This window comes from Rousettus aegyptiacus, unplaced genomic scaffold (assembly GCF_014176215.1).
Source record: "Rousettus aegyptiacus isolate mRouAeg1 unplaced genomic scaffold, mRouAeg1.p scaffold_m13_p_15, whole genome shotgun sequence".
NCBI lineage: Eukaryota > Metazoa > Chordata > Mammalia > Chiroptera > Pteropodidae > Rousettus > Rousettus aegyptiacus.
This window is the reverse complement of record NW_023416290.1, coordinates 47,547,023-47,563,631: the sequence shown is the minus strand read 5'-3', so window position 1 is coordinate 47,563,631 and position 16,609 is coordinate 47,547,023. Positions and strand designations below refer to the sequence as shown.

Below are 16,609 nucleotides of genomic sequence, written 5' to 3'. Positions count from 1 at the left end.
ACTGACTGGACTCAAATCCATTTACTAGCTATTGATCTTGGGCAAGTTACTTATTCTCTTTGAACCCCAGTTCTCTTTTTAGTAAAATGGGAAAAACAGTAGTTTCTAAATCATGGAGGTTAATAAATATAAGACACTTAGCACAGAAAAATGTTGTTATTGTTGTTGTTATTATTATCATCAATACTTTTAGAAACAATTAAACCTCAAGTATCTAGAAAAAATATGTAAAAACAAAAAAAATGTAAAAGTTCATGTACACTTAGCATAAATAGTGTTTTTTTTTTGGGGGGGGAGTATATTTTACCATTTATTTCTCTTGTATTCTTCTGACCTATTAAGGACTGACACCAAACTTAGAATCCAAGGAAATATCCCTTATTACATAGAACTTTAGGGCGAATGAACTCATCACATACATTATCTGATTCACCTAGTATGATGCATGTAAAGCTCCATTAGATAACTAGAATATTCCTTTTACAGACTATGAAACTCAGGAGGCTCAGAGAAATTAAGTGACTTAACCAAAGATGAAGCTGAGACTCATTCTTCTGCTTCTCAGGACCTAAAGGTATGACAATGATTGTCCTAGTGACAATGACCTTCCTGCTTGCTGTGATCTTCCTGTGTCTGCTGTAGCTACATCACCACCACCAAAAATGATCCTTTTGCATGAATGTCAAGCCACTTCATTCACATCTTAAGCCATGACAATGGCTTTCCATTGAACTTCACCTGAAGTGCCAAATCCTTACCCAGCCCTCTAGAACCTACATGGTCTGGCTTTGCCTACTTCTCTGACTATATATGGTTTAAATCTCCCCTTTGTTCCCTTAGCTCATGTCTCACTGACAGTTCTCACCTGGATTACCGCACTTACTCATCCCTCTAACTGGGAGGCTCTGACCGCACCTCGGGAATCAGCAATGTTCTCATTCTTCTATTATCTGATCAGAAGTCAGTTCTTCAGAGAGCCCTTCCCTAAGAAGCTCAGCTAACGTCGCCCCTTCTAAGACACATGCCATTACAGGTAACTTGTTTTATAGATTTCAACTTTCTTATCAGTCTCTGGAATTGGCTTATCACCATCCATAAAGTTTATTTCTAGGTTTACTTCATTACTCTCTCCCCAACCTGACTGTGAGCTTCAGAAGTATGGGGACTATTTTTTTCTCCTTTATGGATACCGTGTGTGTCACCTACTAGGTACCAAGTAAATATTCGTTGGAATAAATGAATGATAAATTACTTAGTTGTACTGAAACAGAGTTAAGCCTTTCCTGGTTTTGTTAATGGTGTCCCATCAGCTGAATATTAACTACCTTCACTCCCCTTTTTAGCTTAATATTCACCTAAAGATGCTCTCTTAAGCTAAGCCCTTTATAGGCAAAACTCTTGTTCCAGGAAGCACTTCTCTCTTGCCCCTAGTTCCTCTGAAAACTGTCTCATCAAAACCTTTGTTTCTAAGGGTTTGTTTTAGTTAAAGGAGGGGAGTTTCCCAGATAGAAGTACCTAATTAGCTATTAAGAGAATAGTTCTAAGGTTCTTATCTATCATATTTTCATTAACCAAGTGCAGACAAACTGCTTGGGGGTTGGGCGAAAAGAAGAACCTTTGAATTGACATTAGAGATACCAAATTACCTGAAGGATTTGTGACAAGTGACCAGGAGGGCAGGCAGCATTCCCTAAAGCTCTTCTGATGCAAACTTTTATTTGTTCAGGAGACTCCGGAGGAGTTGTTGTTTGGGAAATGCATCCCTGTTTAATTAGGGAGCCAATTTCTTGGGACTGAGTAGACACTAGATGGGTATCTGAGTTTCAGGAAATCCTGACTGAAGTGATTGGCACCAAGGTCAAAGTGTTTATAAGCAAGGAGTTGTGTCTCTTTCTCTGGCTTCAGAGAACAACAGAAAATCTGTTGGGATCTGTGGAAATTGTTGTTTCCTATTCTCAACTTTCCCACCCAGAGGTATCACAAATTTGGCACTGTCCTTGACAGGAATTTCTAAGAGAAAATCGTCGTGTGTGTTACATGTACAGAAAGGCTTGACCTACGTGTTCCTCTGCTCAGGTAGGCAGGGTGTACTGTGCTATTTAACATAACTGAACTCTTTTATTAAAAGACTTTATAAAAGAAGGAACAAGAATTCCTCCTTGCTAGTAGTGTGCCAACCTCACACAGAGAAGTTAGAATCTGTAAGTGGGTGAGACAATTTAGAAGGTGTCGTAGGTATAAATTGTAACTGAACTATGGAGACTACTATTTTATTAGATCAAAGAGAGGAAAGGGAGTCCAGAAAAGGATCAATGAGAAAATTTGGGGGAAATAGTGACATTACAATTATGTATACATGTTTATCGAGTATTATGTAGCAAGGATTTCAAAAGCCGTCATCCGTTTGAAAATAAAGCATAAGATTATGAGTCGTAAGGGAGGAGGGTAGAACCATGCTACTATGAATCGAGCTGTGCCCCACCCATGAATTCATATGTGGAAATCCTAACCCCCTAATACGACTGTATTTGAACGTAAGGCTTTTAGGATGGAATTAAGATTAAATGGGATCATAAGGGTAACGTCCATGTTCGGTAGGATTGGTCGCCTTATACAAAGAGGTAGAGAGAGATCTCCATACATACACAAGGAAGAGGTCATGGGAACGCTTGGCAAGATGGTGTCTTCCCACAAGCCAGAAAGAGAGGACTCACCAGAAGCTGGCGCCCCAATCTCAGACTTCCAGTCTCTAAAACTGTGAGAAAATAAATGTCTGTTGTTTAAGCCATCTAGCCAACAGTATTTTGATATGGCAGCCCTGAATCATGAATGAGGCAGCTGTCTTTATAGATCTCAGTTTGAAAGACCAGACCTCCCACCTAAAGAAAGCAGTGCTCTCTCTAATGTCATGTGACGTGGATTACAGGGAGTAGTGTTAACCTAGTTTCCCAAAAGTGGTAAGATTAATATTAGGACTATAAGGTATTTAGGCGACAATTTGACAATACCCATCAAGATGTAAAATACATGTACCTTTGTCCCAATTACATTTCAAAGAATTTATCCTTAAAAAGTCTGCTCACATAACTGTGCAGCTATATGCATGAAGCTGTTCGTCACCACATTGTTTGTAATAGAAAAAATACTGGAAGCAGTCAGATTATCCATCAGTAAAGCAGTAGTTAAATAAATTATGATACATTCATACATTAGAATATTGTGCTACAATGAAAAATATAAGAGACATTTCTATATATGTTTGTACCCACCCTTGGCCTGTCTGTCCCTACAAATCACCCCTTATTCTGCCTGTTCTCTGTATCACAGGAGAGTCCACCGCCAGATGCTGCATGACCAGGCCCCCATGCCTACTGGCCTCCTGTCCATGTTTGGCCAAAAGAAGGCTCCGGCAGGAGAGTCGAGGGGCAGTGTTTCTAACAGCAACTCTGTCTCCTCAAAGCTCAGATCCCACTGGACAGAACCTCTGCAGTTCCGGCTCCCTCCAGGTGAGCCTGGTCCCTAACTCTTCCCTGAACCCTCCAAGTTAAGGGAGGTCGTAGCTTTATGCTGCTGCTCATCCCTTGGTTGCCTCTGGCTTCTCAGCGATTCCCTAAGCCATGTAACCAATTCCATGTATTAAGTTCTCTGTTTCGAAAACCTTAGACACAATGCTGGTACGAGACAAACACTGTTAAGTGGCAAAATGACATTCGGAACACATGTATGCTCCTTTTCGCGTGAAACAACAGGATATCTATCCACAAACGCGTGTTCGTATAATATCTGAAAGATCTCACAACAGTCATTAGCAGTAGCAGCTTTTGTGAAGTGGCAGTGGAGGTATGGCAAGAAAGAGAGACTGACCCTCCATAATTATGTTAATACTATTTGTGTGTGTGTGTTTGTGTGCGTGTGTGTGTTTTTACCACATACAAGCATTAAAAAAAAATTTAAACCCAGTTAAGCTAATGAAAATACTTTTCAATTTTTGTTGTGATTCTTAGTTTAAGGGATTTCTCTAGTGTGTCTATGTTCAGACCTATGACCCTGAGAGGTTGGCAGGGTGAAGGTCAGAGAACTTCTACCCCACTGAAGCTAAAATGATCATGTCAATGTCATGCTTAAAACCTGCCAGTGCTTCCTACGCTATCTGCTCATCGCTAGTTTGATAGAGTTCTGGTTTAAAGTCACACTGGGTCAGGTAATCCTACTGTACCTTATTTCTTTCCATGTAGCATACGGTCCTGATCATAATTATACATTTGTGTGATTGTGTAATTAATGCCAGTAGTCAATGAAAGGCTTATTTTAATGGATAAGTGGCCGTGCTAGAGTCACACTCCCCACTGTGTGGTGAGCCATAGCTATCATCTACTGAGCCCCGGTCCCAAACTTTCAAGCAGAGCCTTAAGCTACTGGCGACTTAATCAGAAAGTGCCTTGCCTTTCTGTACATTATTATTTTTTTTAAAGCAAGTATACATTCATTCTGAACACAGTCCATAACACCCTAAAAGTCAAATAGCTTTTGTCTAGAATATTAATACACTCGAAATCATGTTTTTTAATAAAGAAATTGGCCAACATTAACACAACAAATGAAAATCAATAGGCTAGTTGCATGATATTTCTCCTCTTGTTCTGTTTCTTCCTTTATGAAATCAGTAAGAGCTTCATTTTAATAACAGTGTAGTAACTAGGAATATGTTCTTCTTCAAGTTAATAACCTTTCACATACATAACCTCAGAAGTTGTATTTCCAGTTTTCAGGCAAAGGAGCTTAGATGTGAGATGTTCTAGACATTTGATCAGTCACTTCAGAGTCCACTGCATCTTTGTCTCCCAAATGACCTAAATCAATTTCTGTCCTGAGTTTAAGGCATTTCTATGATGATGATGATTATAAGTGCCCTTATGTCATAGGTGCGTTGCCACGTGCTGAAGAGATGAAGTGTTTCCCTGTGGGAGTTCCCAATATTCAGGCATCATTTCTTCAAGCCTTAGGAGTGGCTGAAATGGGGGCTGGCATAGTCGGAAATACGAGCAGTGAATGTGTGTTCAACATGAGGTCGAACTCAAAAGAATTCGAAGAAGAGAAGATAAGGATTATCTGATGAGAAAGTCAGCATCACACATAGCTGGTGCCCAGAAACATAAGGTTACATTTACAAGACACTCTGTTTAATGTCTCTGATGGCCTCTGCCAATGAGAGATCTGCCACAGGAAGATGAATGTAGTCTGCCATATTAGTGTTCAAATGTTCCCTATGGGTTCAGCCCAAAGTCCCCGGGTCCATTTCAATTCAAGCTTAAGATGAACTCGAGCTTCAGAGTGCTCAGGGCCAGCTGCCCACAGCTGTGTGTCACATGGGAAGACCCAGGGGGATGGACCAGATTGCTCCAGGAATATAACAAATGAAATGACCGATAACTCATAGTATCTGTTTCCTGTCAGTGGGTGATTAATAACCCGCCCACAGTCAGGCCCTGAAATCAGAGTCGATACAGTCTGTTTTGCAACTCCAAATGAATGGTGGCTCAACTTTTCTCAAGGTTACACTAATTACCCTTACACACACGCACCAACCATCACTACTACAAGTAGTAGTATTTATGGAGTAGTTACAGGGAGCCAGATGCTGAACTAAAAGCTTCAGGGAATGCCAAAGAAAGATACCGATTCCTGCCCTCAGGAGCTCATATAGTCTAGACTCAGCTTGTGCTCATATAAATATCCCGAAGAAACTTCAGATAAGAACAATAATAACGGCTGGCAGGTAATGAGCACTTAGGATATAGTAGATACTCTTGCGAATGCTTTGCATATTTTCTCCAATTTAATCCTCATAATAACCTTCATAATCCTCTGAGGTAGGTATGATTTTTATTTTTATTACACAGATGAAGAAACCAAATGGAAACACAAATAGTTTTGATAAAACTTGCCTGAGGTCACGGAGCTAGACATAGTGTACCTGGGGTTCAAATTTATGTGTCTGGCTCCAAAGATCAGCAGTATTTTAGGTACTCCCCTACAACAATCAGCTGTAATTTAGTAAATATGTCCTATGGGTCGGCACTGTGCTCACTATCTTACACATTTTACTTTATTTAATGCTCACAATTAGTGAATCGCCTTATTTATAAATGTTTTCATTTGCTGTCTCCCTCATTTCTGTAATATCAGTATTATTTTTTACCTAACAGATGAGGAAACTGAGGCTCAATGTTTCCAAGTTTAGATGATTCAATCCTTGATCCGTTTTCTCCAAGCTTGATTCCTGCGCATTGGTATTATGATGTAGATGAAAAAGGGGTTCTTTACTAAACCTGACAAGCTCAGAGGAGGCCCGCATGGCAGCTCCAACAAATGTGGAGGCTGGAAGTAACCACGTGGGATGGTCTGAACAGGAAAAATCCTAAATAAAAGCGAGTCATGGGGATGGTCTGGTCATAGACCTTCAGCTTTCTTGACAAAGGTTAGTCTTTATCTTCAGCGAGTCTATGTCTTTTTGCATCTAAGATAATATACCTTTGAAATGTCAGCATGATCTTTTTCCTTCCAGATCCTTCAGGGCACAACCGCTGCACCAGAGCATGAGATCACAGAAGTTTTCTTTGGTATCTTGTTCCCAGCATGCCTCACATCACCTCTCTATCTGTAAATGTTTTTTTTTTATGTTAATTATTAACTATCCTGTACCCGCCACTATAAAAGAAGTAGTAGTCTCTCAGTTTAACTTTTTATCCGATCCCAGAGATTTTCCTGCTTTGCTCTCTTACGCTCCGCCAACAAATTTCATGTAACCCTATTTAAGTCTCCTTTTTTTTTTTATCCTAATGTATAAAATAAGCTGCAAAACTGTCACTCTCTAGAGAATTTCCTGGAACTGTGGAGATTTTTTCTTCCTGGTGACTGTCTCGGCTTGGCTCATAAAAATTCTCTACAAGTTTGGACGTTTCTTATGCCAACAATATTATATTTCAAGAAAAATGCCTTCAGATAAAATTCTAGACACACGTTACCCTCATTAAAACAATAATACTGCCGTTTATATGTTTCATTGCTAACATTTGAATTTACTCAAGTCTCGTGGTGAGTCTAAGTGTTAGTGGGACAGATTGCAGACATAGAAGTTGAAGGTCAAGATTAAGGGGCAGGTCTGGAGTCATACGACCTCGTTCTTCGTCACTGACCTTCATTTACTCACTAGCTCGCTTAAGCAACCAGCCGTGCTTATGTTCTGGTACTGGAGAGATAACAGTGACTAAGACCCTCTGTTTTTTTTCGTAATTCATGATCACGGCAGAGGAACCGAGATTCTTTTCCTCTTCATATTTTCTCCTTGGCCTATGGATCCACTTTGAACTCCTAGTGGACCCAGGTTGGCCACACCTGTGCCCTTTCTTGATTCTTCACCTTCTACCCTTACACTCACTGAGAAGTAGAACTTGCCCTTTTTAAGAGACGTGTAGCGACACTTGGCCCTGATGCGGCAGCCAGCTCTGCAGTGACATTTTCAGCATCTGTAAGTAGAGTTCTGGTGACAGTCTGAGAACTAACTGATGAACTGCACAGCTCTGGAATGGGGCTACAGTTTAGAAGTCACCGAGTCCAACTTTCAGGCAAGCAGCTTTGGGGAGTGGATGGGGAATGCAAGAACCCTTTATGAATGCACCAAGCTTCTCTAGACAGCTTGGGAGCAGTGGAACAACCTTGAAGAGGAAATTCCAGAAGTTCAGTCTGTAGGACACTAAGGTACCAATAGCCCTTTGATGATTATTCTGTTGGTGAATAAAATAGTGGCCAAGTTATGCCACAGCCTGTACGGGGTTTTACCTGCCCTAGATCGGAAGCTTTTCCTCTGCTGATTCTCTGCCTCTGACCACCCCAGACAACAAGAAGCGAACGGGAAAAGCACGGGCTTAAGAAGCAAACAGACAGAAGTTAGAGAAATTCCTTCTACACCGTCTATGAACCTTGGAGATTAATGATTGCGAAGTCCCCAAAAGTGCTCTGAGACAATGCACGGCTTAGATGAGGAGCCTTGTCATTCGAGCTCTCGGAACCCACAGAGAAGGGAGAAAGAGAGGGATAAAGTGTCCGGGACGCACCGCAGGCTGCGCCGGGTTCTTGGCTGTGTAGGACGCTCAGCTCAGCGTGGAGCAGCCGGCTCGCGGCGTGCGCCCGGCCCTCCCACCGCCGGTCCGGTCCGCTGCCAGGTGGCCGCCCGCTGGCGGGAAGGGGCCAGGAAACCTCAGAGCCTCTCCGAGACAGGAGTGCCTTGTTCCACAGCCCGAAGGGTTTTTTTTCCCTCCCAGGGGCCAGACATCCCCGCCCCACCCCCCACCGACCCGTCTCTCCAGGCGATTTTTTTCTGTCCTGGCTCTGAAAGTGTTAACCCCGGAGCATCCCCCACCGCTCCCGCCAAAGGATTCTAAAAAAAAAAAAAAAAAAAAAAAAAAAAAAAAAAAAAAAAAAAAAAAAAAGGTGCAAAGTTTGATCCAGATAGGGAATGAATGATCAAAGCCAAGCCGATACTTCCTGTCGCCCGGAGGCTATATATAACGTGATGACTGCGCCCGCAGCGGAGACGCACCGGAGCGCTCGCCCTGCCGCCGCCTCCGTGCGCCTGAGGTTTGCCGGGGACCACAATGAACAAGTTGCTGTGCTGCGCGCTCGTGGTAAGTCCCTGGCCCAGGGGACGGGGTGCGACCCGGGCGACCGGGAGGCCCCGGCCTCGGGCCTTCCTGCGGATTGACGGAGACGAAGCTCGAATGGCTCGCTCCCTGTCCCAGGAGAGATTTGGGGTCAAGTTGGAGACCTCTTTCAAGCTAACTGTGTTTCTCCAGGGGTGTCAGTTGGAAGCTCCTGCTGGTTATGCAGAAGAGAGAGGAGCCCTAGCTAGATCTTTAGTGTTCGAATGATTTTTATCCATTGTATGGACTTTCTCATTTCAGTCTATTAATGGCCTCATGTACTTCTTTGCTTAGTTAACTTGGACATTATTATTATTAACGATAAAGTAGTCCTTTAGGATCAGAGTAAGTTGGGAGGAGATGTCAAGTCTTTTTAAAACTGTTATAATTACAATGAACTTTGGATGCATTAAGATGATAGGATGCAGCTTTAAGCTCATTCCTCGCTTAAGCAAATATTATGAGAAATAATGAATAACTGGGACAAGAGAAAAGATCACACACGCCACACACACTTCTCAACTGCGCGAGTTAACATTTTAATAATATTTTATTATTAAAATGGCTTCACCTTCAATATAATGTGGAGAATATTGGTGGGCTAATGTAAATATATGTTCTAAAATATATTTAAATAACTGAAATTCAGCACTAAATTCAGGGCTAAAAGTTATTTTAACATATTATTTGAAAAGAGAAATCTCTGTGACTTGGTTTAACTTCCTTTTCTTCTTTAATTTAGATTTTTGACCAATCGACTCAATGAGATTTAAAGATTATTCTATGACCGTTCACTTATTTCCTTTATGTATGTCACTAAAGTGAGGAACAGATTGAGACTGAGAATAAGATTGAGAATCAGACATTCGCAAAGGATGTACAAACCCATATTTAAACTATATATTGTTTTGAACATGTTGTAGTAAATGCTTGAATTTCCATGTTCAAACCCCAGTGAATGGAAGGTTAGGAGGAAGTCTTCCAATTTATTTCTGGAATATACCAACATATGTAAGTAAGTAAATAAATAAATAAACAGACAGCAAAGTCCCTGAAGAAAAGGTAGATTGGACAGGAGTCCACGTGTAAGTAAGCTAATCTTTATCTAGTGATATATATATATATATGTACATATGTATATATATGTGTATATGTGTGTGTGTGCATGTGTGTATTCTACCAATATGGAAATTATGAAGAATTTTTAAAAACTAAACCTTTATTAAAATATAACACATAAAGAATCACACAATCATACTAATAGAGTTTTTCAAAGTGAATACTTGTGAGCTAGCACCCAGATTAAGCAGTACTACATTACCAGCACCCTAGAAGCTTCTTGGCTTTTTCTCTGTCACTACTGTGTTCAGAGTAATCAATATTCTTACTTATAATACCATAGATAAGTTTTGTTTCTATTTAAACATCATATAAATGGATTTTATGCACTTTTTTGTGTCTGGATAATTTCACTTTAAGTTTTTTGTAAGATCATTTCCATTGTTGGATGTAAAATAGTTCATCCATTTTCCTTGCTGTATAGTATTCCATTGTATAGGCACATCACAATTGGCTTAATCTAATTTCTGGCTAATATAAATAATCCTGCTATTAATATGGGGACATTTTCATTTTTCCTAGTCTTTAGTATTTTGTCAAAGATTTATTTAATATACATATTGTCAGTGACTTTTAAATTTCAGAATTTCCACTAAATAATATATGTACCTAAGAACAAGTGTTCTGAAATAACAAGTAGACAAATGTTTTGATACTTGTTCTATATAGGAAGATAGATATGTATGCAGATCTAGATCATACTAATTATAGATGGTATGACATTATCAAAAGAGAAAACTTTATGTCTTGAACATAGTAAATACTTTAGGAAAGATTTCCCTTGCTGTAGTTTCTGAGATTGACTTTATGTTATAAATGATTATGAACTGACACTTCGTACTTACACATAAAGAGCCTAAATGCCCTTTTGTAAATACTGAGGTTCAGTTCCAGGAACTGGAAGCATTACAGGTATTTAATACTTTGTACAGGGCATGCCCGCTGGGCATTAGGGATAGGGTGGAAAACAGGGTGGGAACCACACTTACCCTCCATGAATCTCACAGCCTAATGGAGAAGGCAGATATTGGAGATGTAATTGTATAGATGAGAGTAACAAAGGGGAAGTACTGGGCAACTCAGGGATATAAAAGACCTTGCCTTCTAAGACCTTATAAGGGAAGTTTCAGTGCAGTGGTTATTAGTTGGACCAAAATTCAAATATCAGTACCACCACATACTTGATAAATGATGGCAAGCAAGTTACATCCCTTTTGAGTTTTAGTTTTTTCTTCTATAGAGGTAATGATATGTATACACGCTAGATGATCACGTAAATTTCCTGCTTCATATTAACACCAGCAGATTCTAGCATTGTGCTCACAAATAACTGTAGGACCATCTAGAACCAAGTGGGTGATGTAAACAAAGTGTCGACGCTCTGAGGGGGAGAGAGAGGACCACAAACTATTACTTCATTGTTGGAGATAAAACCGAGGTGTCCTGAACCCAAGAAGTGGGGGGAAATGCAATTCTGTGGCAAAGCAAAATTCTAGAATCTTTAATGAGAGCAGAGGGTAGACAAGCATTGAGGGGGTGTGGTCATTAAGACTAATGCCATGGTCTTTGTCTTTCTGGAATGATCACGAATGGAATTAATCAGAGACCCGCTCTGCAAGGTGAGGTAGTGACATCACCAAGTCATTTTGTTCATGGTTGTCCAGAGGCCACCTGATACCCTGGGAACACCCTGGCCTAGGTCTTTAACTGTTGGCTGAAACTTCCCATCATAGAGTGCAAGAACCATCCACTGAGTTTCTCAATAGCAAACTCTGAATTGATGTTATGATGATAGGACTTTGGCGGGGAGAAGCGGGAAGAAGGGGTAGGGTGTAGTAGATGTTTACTGTCAGGACAACTGCCTGATTGATCTGTCCGTCCACCTTTAAGATAACGCTCTTTCAGATTTTTGGTTATTCTGTTGTTGTTTACTTTGGCTCCCTGCCCCACCCATAGTGGTTGCATGTGTGTATTTCTCTAGCCTATTTAATTTTTTATTCATTTATTTATTTAAAGAGAACGATCACCGTGAAGTTTCTAGGAGAATCTGACATATACTCTGTCCAAAACAGTCCTGCTCCCTGTCCCTAGCAACCTTCCTGGCCTCTGTCACCTAGCAACCTTCAATACACAATTCTTAATTTCAATCTGGTCTTTAATTTTACTTCTTACATTTCAACCACAGTTGTCAAATTCCATCGGCTGGGAAGAAGGCATTCTGTGCCAGATGTTTATCCACTTAGGTCTAGAAGGAGAGCTATGGCAGCATCCATCAAAGGAGCACTAAACACACACTCGAACATTCTAGCTCTCTTATCCATCCACTAACTTGCCTGTTGGGTTTTAATCTAAACAATGCTCACCTCCTCTGCCTGCACGGTCTGAAAGCTTTCTGTGAAAAGTATCATTCCCATTAGCACCTTTAGCACCAGTAGCATTTCCTTTAGCTCGAGTTTCTCCTTTGTAGCTTCCCCTCCCCTCCCCTCCAAAAAAAAAGAGAACTGAGAAGTAGACTGAAGAGAAACAGTAATCTTATAAAAATTTATGTTTGCATTATTCAAGGCCTTAACTAATGATGCTTGGCTGCCCCTTATGTTGCTCCTATAGAGCAGAGATTATCAGCGCATCTGTGTGTTTTACCCTGTAGGGCAGGAGTTCTCAATCATATCAAACTTCTTCCATGCACTTTTAAAGTAAATCCTTTGTAACAACTCCCTTGCTTTCCTGTGCATATATTTTACCTATATATGTACTTTTAAAAAGTCAACACATCAGCATAACTATACTATGAAAGAGAAATAAAAGGAAAGTAATTTATAGTGAAATAAGCTTCACTAGAAGACATAATGAAGTCGTGATACAGCTGCTTTACGTACAATAGCCATAAACAGACATTAGGAATAAAGCACCATTGGGGCTCAAAACCATGATCAGTGTTGGCTTTGGTGCTGAGCTTTTCTGAAATGGTGAGAGAATCTTATTAAAGTTTTAAACAAAACAAAGTACAACCTTCTATCGCATTTTATGTTGTCGAACTTTGAAAAATTAAGTATGTATAAAAAGCACGCGAAAAACGCTTGGCATCTACATAAAATGGAGTTAGAATCTAGGCTCAGATAATGAAAATTTTTTTACTTAGATCACTTATGTCAGTTGTCAATAGGACATATGAAACGTGTAAGAACCATGGGCTTATTCTTGATCATTCAGGACACCTGGCAGCTCACCGTCATCATGCCAGCAAAAATCCCCCACAAATTTCCAGAATTTCTAGAGGATAGCACCACCCCTATGGTAAACAATAAATGAGCTCTTTGTGAATATAGATTTCCATCATCTTCACATTTGTACCCCCCAGGCCTCCACAGTGCCTGACAGTAAATGTATGTTTGCCGAGTCAAAGGAGTTGTGGCGAGATTTGCTGGCATGTTGTGGAGTCTACCAGCAATTTCCATGGATGTTCTAACAGAACTTAACTTACTGCCAGAGATTTAACATTCTAATGTTGGCTTTGATCTCTTTCAAGAAGAAAGAGAAACATCCCCACCTGACGAATCTTTACACATTCTTTTGTATATTTTTGTTCCGAGGTTCATGATTCCATTCTTAAGCAAGCCACAACAATGAACTAGAGCCACGTACTGACCCTTAGAGGTGCTACCTAAGCCCAGCTGAGTGCACATCTGACCTTCCCATCTGGTTGGTTAGGGCATCAAGTGTTCGTTTTCGGTTCGATGCATTCTATGTGTAATATGTGTCAATGGAGATGTCCAGTTGGCATTGGATTCAAAAAAGTTTGGAGCTCAGGAGCCTGGGCTGGGTCATCAGCATAGAGCAGGTTTCTGAAGCCACAGGGAAGGATGATTTCACATGGCAAAGCACATTTCTGATACCGATAGTCTGGTAAACAAAATGCAAATATGAACAATAATAGCAGCCATGTTTAGAAAAGAAAACAAAAATCAAAATAAAACTTAGCAACCCACAATAGCAGGAACTAGTGAATCGGAAATCCTAGCAACATCTGTAAACTATCTATGCAAGAAGAAAGAGTGAGGTATGGCCAACTTGAAATAGATTCAAGGACAGTATTTTTGTGTGACATGTAATTAGTTTTTGGAGCTCACTACCACAGAATATTTTGGGGTAACTAACATAGAATGTCTAAAAAAAGAATTCTTTTAGACAGTCGTAAGGGATAAGAATAGTGTGACAACACATTAGGTAAGAAGCTGTGTGGTACCCGCTCCCTCTCACATCTACTTGGCTTCTCTAAATGAATGTTCCAGAGGCCAGAAGAGTCTACAGACACACTAAAATGGTTTCTACCAACTACAAGGTGATATAACTCCCCAGGTGCTTGGGTAGATTTTTTTTTTTCACCCCAATGTCACAGAAGCACCTGACTCAGTTTGTCCCTAAACAGACAGAGGATATAGGAGGAAATGCAACGTCATTCCTGAAGCAATTCTAGAAAAGTCACGTGCTTCTAATGGGCTTGATTTATTACTTTCTTACTGTGATTTAAAAAAATATCTGCCTAAAATTATGGTTTTAATACTGTGAAAACATTGTTTAATTTCCTTGAAGCATTCTCTATGGAAATAAACACGACAGCCTCAGGATTTTCACTTCAATTTAGTCTGTACTTAGGAAGAATTTTCTATAAGTGCCTCTTAAATAATCAACTCTAAAATAGGAGAATAGGTGTCAAGATGAATTTAGATTTAAAACAAGACAGTAATTCATCTAAGCTTCGTGACTGCCTTTGGTAAATTCGATTTTCTTCTCAGGTCTTTGATTCCCAAACCTCAATTCCCTTGCCACGTGGTGATGTTACTTTCTTGTTCTTAAGTGGGCAGGCCATGGCGGGTAGTCACGTCCCAGGTCTACGGCTTCCTTGGCAAAGGTCGGTCTTTACCTTAAGGGAGTCCTGTCCACTGTTCTTATGCATCTTGTAAAACTTTCTTTTATTCTGAGAAAATATAGATATCAGGACCCTGTTCTTTAGAAAGTTCACCCTACTATCAATTGGTGCTAATACCGCCAACAGAAGAAAATGTGATTCAGGAATTCAGTTGTGGAACGTAGGTTGTAACAATAAGACCCCTGCAACAGCAGATATGAGGCAAGAGATCTAGTTTGTCAGTTTTGCCATAGACTCTAACGCCTAGTCAGTGCCTCCAGCCATCTGGGTCTTAATTTACTCATCTCTAAAAGGTGGGCATTGGGCCAGGTGTCGTGTAGAAGGTCTGCTTCAGTTTTAAGCTTTTGTCATTACAAAATACAAAAAAAAAAAAAAAGACTTATCATACTGTATACTATTTAATATTCCAAACATGCAAAAAAAAAAAAAAAACTTAGACCTTTTAAATAAATATTTAAATGCTTAAATATTTATTTAAATTTAACATTAATATTAAATAATAGAATAAATATTTAAATCAAATCTACTTATGCCTAGAGAAATGCTTTTTTGTTTCAATCTATTTTGTGGGAGTTGTCAAAGTTTCTTCTGCCCAACTGGTTTCATGCAAAAGAAATTCAATTTAAACAAAAATCTGTTTAAGTCAATGACATCACAAGAGGAAGCAGCTTTCGAAATGTCACCTACTTTTAAGTAGTAAGAACTGTTTTAGGATCAGAGATTTTTTTCTAAACCCAAAACTATCTTCCCATTCTGAAACAAATTCTCGGCTTTAGTTAATATGCATAGATGCCATTACTGTGCCTATGTTTTATATTCCATTTCGTTAAAGGCCAGGTCTAAGACATTCCCTCAGGACTTCCTAAAGAGGTATAATCACAGTCACTTGCAATCTCCTTATTCTCGTTGAGCAGAATTTTCTTTGAATTTGTATTCACAAGGAAGCACTTGACAATTGGATACCTCTCTGTCAAATAAATGTCAAAGCTTCAGGCAGAATAAGCATGGTAATGAGTAGGTCGGCATGACCATTAAACACCTCACTTGAATGCTCTACTAGTGATAGACAGAACCCTCTGCTCCACACAGTGTTTCCTTTCTCTCTTTTTAATACCAAGTAAAAAGAGAAAAATCAACTAGACAGTGCTAAAAGAAATGTCAAACAAAAAGTATGGTGTTTATTGAGTGATGACGTAGTTGTGAAAGCTACTTGTAAACTGTTTTAAGTTCTCTTCTCTTTCAGAAACTTGGTAAGATTGGACTTCTTAGCCTGAGGAAGAGGCTTGAGGTGGTGAGAATAGTTCTGAACAATAAGTCACTTCCAAATGAGAGCACTTAATTGCCAATATATGACCCCCAACATAATATATGACCGCCAACATTTTTTTTTCTCTTTCCCTCCTGCATAACAAGCCATCTATGGTCCAGGTCATGGAGAGAGGACAATGCTAACAGCCTTCAGTGGACCCACTAGGAATGTAGCATGGGTAAAAATTAAACCTTTGTTATTTTTAAGCCACTGAGATTTTAAAGTCGTGGGTTAGTACAGCATAAAACCCAGCCAGTCCTGACTGATGCAGCAGCCAAACCCCATTTATCTCTGATCACTGAGAGAAAATAACTGCAAAGAACATGTAAAAATCACAAGTGACTAAAATCTTTGGCTTTAGAATACCGATCTAGACTCTTTTTTCATCAAAGGTATTGTTAGAAGGATTCATGAGCAAGGACCTCATCTGATGCTGAAAATTCAAAATTTAGGGAACTGAGATTACCTAAGAGATTAGCTGGGCTACAGATGAGGAGGTGAGCAGGGGCTGAACAGGAAACTCTAAATCAAACACCCTGTTCCCTGAGAGTGAGC

At 39.9% G+C, this 16,609-nt stretch overlaps 1 protein-coding gene across 2 annotated transcripts in view; it reads left to right on the top strand.

Moving 5' to 3' along the window:
• Window positions 1-257: 257 nt before the first annotated feature.
• The window catches only part of TNFRSF11B (TNF receptor superfamily member 11b), a 34,704-nt gene continuing 18,352 nt past the window's right edge, over window positions 258-16,609 (top strand). The window contains exons 1-3 of one of the 2 annotated variants that reach the window (XM_016147505.2): window positions 258-574; window positions 841-1,033; window positions 3,328-3,506. In XM_016147505.2, the coding sequence (XP_016002991.2) occupies window positions 3,351-3,506 (156 nt within the window). In that variant the 5' untranslated portion in view covers window positions 258-574; window positions 841-1,033; window positions 3,328-3,350. Of the gene's footprint in view, window positions 575-840; window positions 1,034-3,327; window positions 3,507-8,479; window positions 8,685-16,609 lie in introns of those variants that run through there. The other variant, XM_016147496.2, reaches the window with a different exon arrangement.